At 38.9% G+C, this 2,988-nt stretch overlaps 1 protein-coding gene across 4 annotated transcripts in view; it reads left to right on the forward strand.

Annotated features, from left to right (window-relative positions):
• Positions 1-1,086: 1,086 nt before the first annotated feature.
• The window catches only part of LOC118420529 (sorting nexin-6-like), a 13,119-nt gene continuing 11,217 nt past the window's right edge, over positions 1,087-2,988 (forward strand). For all 4 annotated transcript variants that reach the window (XM_035827377.1, XM_035827385.1, XM_035827394.1 and 1 more), the window contains exons 1-3: positions 1,087-1,222; positions 1,313-1,360; positions 2,685-2,789. In XM_035827377.1, coding sequence (XP_035683270.1) covers positions 1,217-1,222; positions 1,313-1,360; positions 2,685-2,789 — 159 coding nt within the window. In that variant the 5' untranslated portion in view covers positions 1,087-1,216. The remainder of the gene's footprint in view (positions 1,223-1,312; positions 1,361-2,684; positions 2,790-2,988) is intronic.

The following is a 2,988-nucleotide window of genomic DNA, read 5'->3' on the forward strand; positions in this document are numbered from 1 at the left end:
CATATTATAAATGTCATATGCAAATAATGCCCTTATTTGCATTAATCAGATTATGATCACCAATCCCCAAATAGTAGTAAATTCATAACACATTGTTCAAAGTATGAATATTTTATCTCAGCAAAAGAGGTCATTGAACTTAATCTTTTTTTTTTTTTGTTAGAAATGATTTAGTCTTGGCTACATCATTTTGGTGTAAGAGGTGACCTGGTGACATTCAAAAAGGTCAGATAGATGACATAGAAAGCATTGAATAATGGTAAATGTTTGTTTCAGCCATTTATGCTACAAACGACCCTTGTTAGTTAGAAACAGCCAGAACACTTAAAAGCGTCACAAACACGTCCATTTCTAGTCATAGATCTACATACCTAATATAACTGTGGCAGCCGTCTTACTCGTGGTAACGTTTATCAAAACTAAATTTAGCGGCAGGCATAAGCCACCTTACACAGCCTTCAAGATCAGAGACAGTAGCGATCTGACAGGATATGTCTGAGGGGTATCTGGCTTCACCTGCCAAACAATCATTCTGGGAATCGAATTGTTACATGATGTTGTGGTGCATCTCTTACAGTGGTTGTGGAAAAATGAAGGAAGCAGTGAATAAAAAAAAACTGGTGCTCCATATCAACTAGTTAAGGCAGGCCACATCATTTTTTTAGATCTCAATGAGGATGAGTCTGTCCTGATTTCCATCCATGATTGATGTCTGATGATGTCCACTTTTGCTAACCCTCTCAATACGAAATTTGCAATATGAGGTTCATTTGCATAATTTAGATTAATCTATATTGCTGTCTTTCTCAAGTACAAATGTCAAAAGTACACATGGAACCTAAAACCAAGGTCCGTCTAACGTTAGCTAAAACCGAGGATGTAATAACCTTTACGAAGGTAATGACTTTGACTTTGACTTTAGGTTATTGAATATTGACCATGACACAAGTATAATGCAATACTGAAAGCGTTTACTTTTGCGACCTAGATCAGCGACTAAATTTATTTACGTCCTTATCGAGCGACTAAATTTTGACGCCAGTAGACATGGTGGGTGGAGGATGGCTGTCCAACACCCCGAGGAGTGGGATCCTCTGAAGTACCGTGCTGGTCACATGGCTCTGTTTTGATGTGTCGATTTCTTCCCACAATGCACGACGGTGTGCAACATACACACATCATCACGTGACGAGTGGAGTTGGGAAGAGGTGGCGCCATGATGGTGGGTGGGAGTCGTAGTTTTCTCGATTTTTTTGCGATTTCTGTGTGATGAATCCTTCCAATTTCTTACTTCAACTTTTCCTCAACACAGGACGGACTGGATGACAGCCCTGACTTGTTGGCTGAAGACGAAAACAAGGTACGTTGGAACGTCTTTTCCGAAGAGCATAGCGGGGAGGTCAAGGGCCACCGTGGCCTGCACCCCTGTGCAAACTTCCAGCATTTCAACGCGTCGGCTATGAAGGGGCGTTACCGAGGCCATAGGAGAAGCTTCACTAAAGAAAGTTGCATTTGATTCGAAAAGTTGACTATAAGAGGAACTCCATAGACGACATATGCCGTAACTGTACTGTGTTGTTTCACCGAGAGGAAGTCGCCCCTCCCCACTTCCTGTTCATAGTGACATACCAGAAGATGAGCAAAGAGTTCTAGAAAACAGTGTTGTGTGTGTATGGTGTTTGGCGTTCCTTCAATCAGTCTCCAGTTTTCATTTCAAAATTTAGCAAAAATGTTGCTTGAATATCTGGGATCAGGGGAGTATTTGGGATCACGGGAGTATATTTGGCATTATGCCTCACCTGCTGATTATGTCACCTGAGTATTTGTATAGGTTGGTCACCTGTTCTTTGTTAGCTGTCTCCACTGTGTGAACTGTGTTGTTTACCACCTAGCTCCTCTTGTCTAATGACTTTCTGTCCCACCTGTTTTTCCTGCTTGCGCTGTGAAGAGTGAAACCCCATCTTATGATGTAAGCTATCAATGTAACTCCATTAACTTTGTGATATTCCAGCTTTAAATTTTTAATGTCACTTGTCTCATGTAATACTTCATAGTTCTTGGATATCTAATATGATCTTGGTACATTGGTGTAGCTATCTTTAATAAAAGTACAAAAACATAGCTGCCTGGCATTATGTGGGTTGTTGCATGAAAATGTACAATACATGAAAATCTAAAATGTAGGGTAAGGGTTTTTGTGCAGAGATATACAGGTTGTTCCAGTCTTCTGGCACTTGAATGTTATATAAATACCACTGGTTATTATCAATGGGAACTGCCTTGTACAAACTTCACATAGCATGTAGCAATAAGTCAGAAATCTACAAACGAATCTTCCAGATATGACTTCTTCCAAGAAAGTTCTTTTTTTTTTTAAATGTACATCATGTAGCACAATTATTTTGTAATCATGAAGTTTTAATTCAAAATGAATGTTTTCACTCACCAATTTTTATCAACACATTTTACATGGAGGAAACCACAACCTCATGACTTCCTTGAATTTTTTTTAAAAAGAGGCCTGAGGACCTTAGCTTTGGTCTGCTGTGTAGTGTTCATGAAAGTAAAATGACACCTTCTAACTATGTTTAATAGTTTACATGTACGAATTTCTATGCAGGTAATTATATGTTATTTTTGCAACATTGAAGCATATGTCAAAGTGTTTTTTTCTTGCTTTGTAGCCACGGACAGAGAGTGTGGATCTGACGAAAGATGACACCTTAAGCATTGACATCTCAGATGCCCTGAGTGAGAGGGATCGGGTCAAATTTACTGTTCACACCAAGGTACGTGATCTCAAGACCTTTTCTATGGTTACATATAATTTGGAAATACCCAGGTGGATATTTTGCAAGGCTTTTGGCTCATGTAATTCAATGAAGTCTGAGAAAAGGAGCAAAGTGTAGGTGTGTAAAATAGATTATATAACTTATAAGTCCAATTTTATGCGTAACATTGCTGACAAACCAGAATGACTCATAAAAA

This window comes from Branchiostoma floridae, chromosome 1 (genome assembly GCF_000003815.2).
Source record: "Branchiostoma floridae strain S238N-H82 chromosome 1, Bfl_VNyyK, whole genome shotgun sequence".
NCBI classification, from domain to species: domain Eukaryota; kingdom Metazoa; phylum Chordata; class Leptocardii; order Amphioxiformes; family Branchiostomatidae; genus Branchiostoma; species Branchiostoma floridae.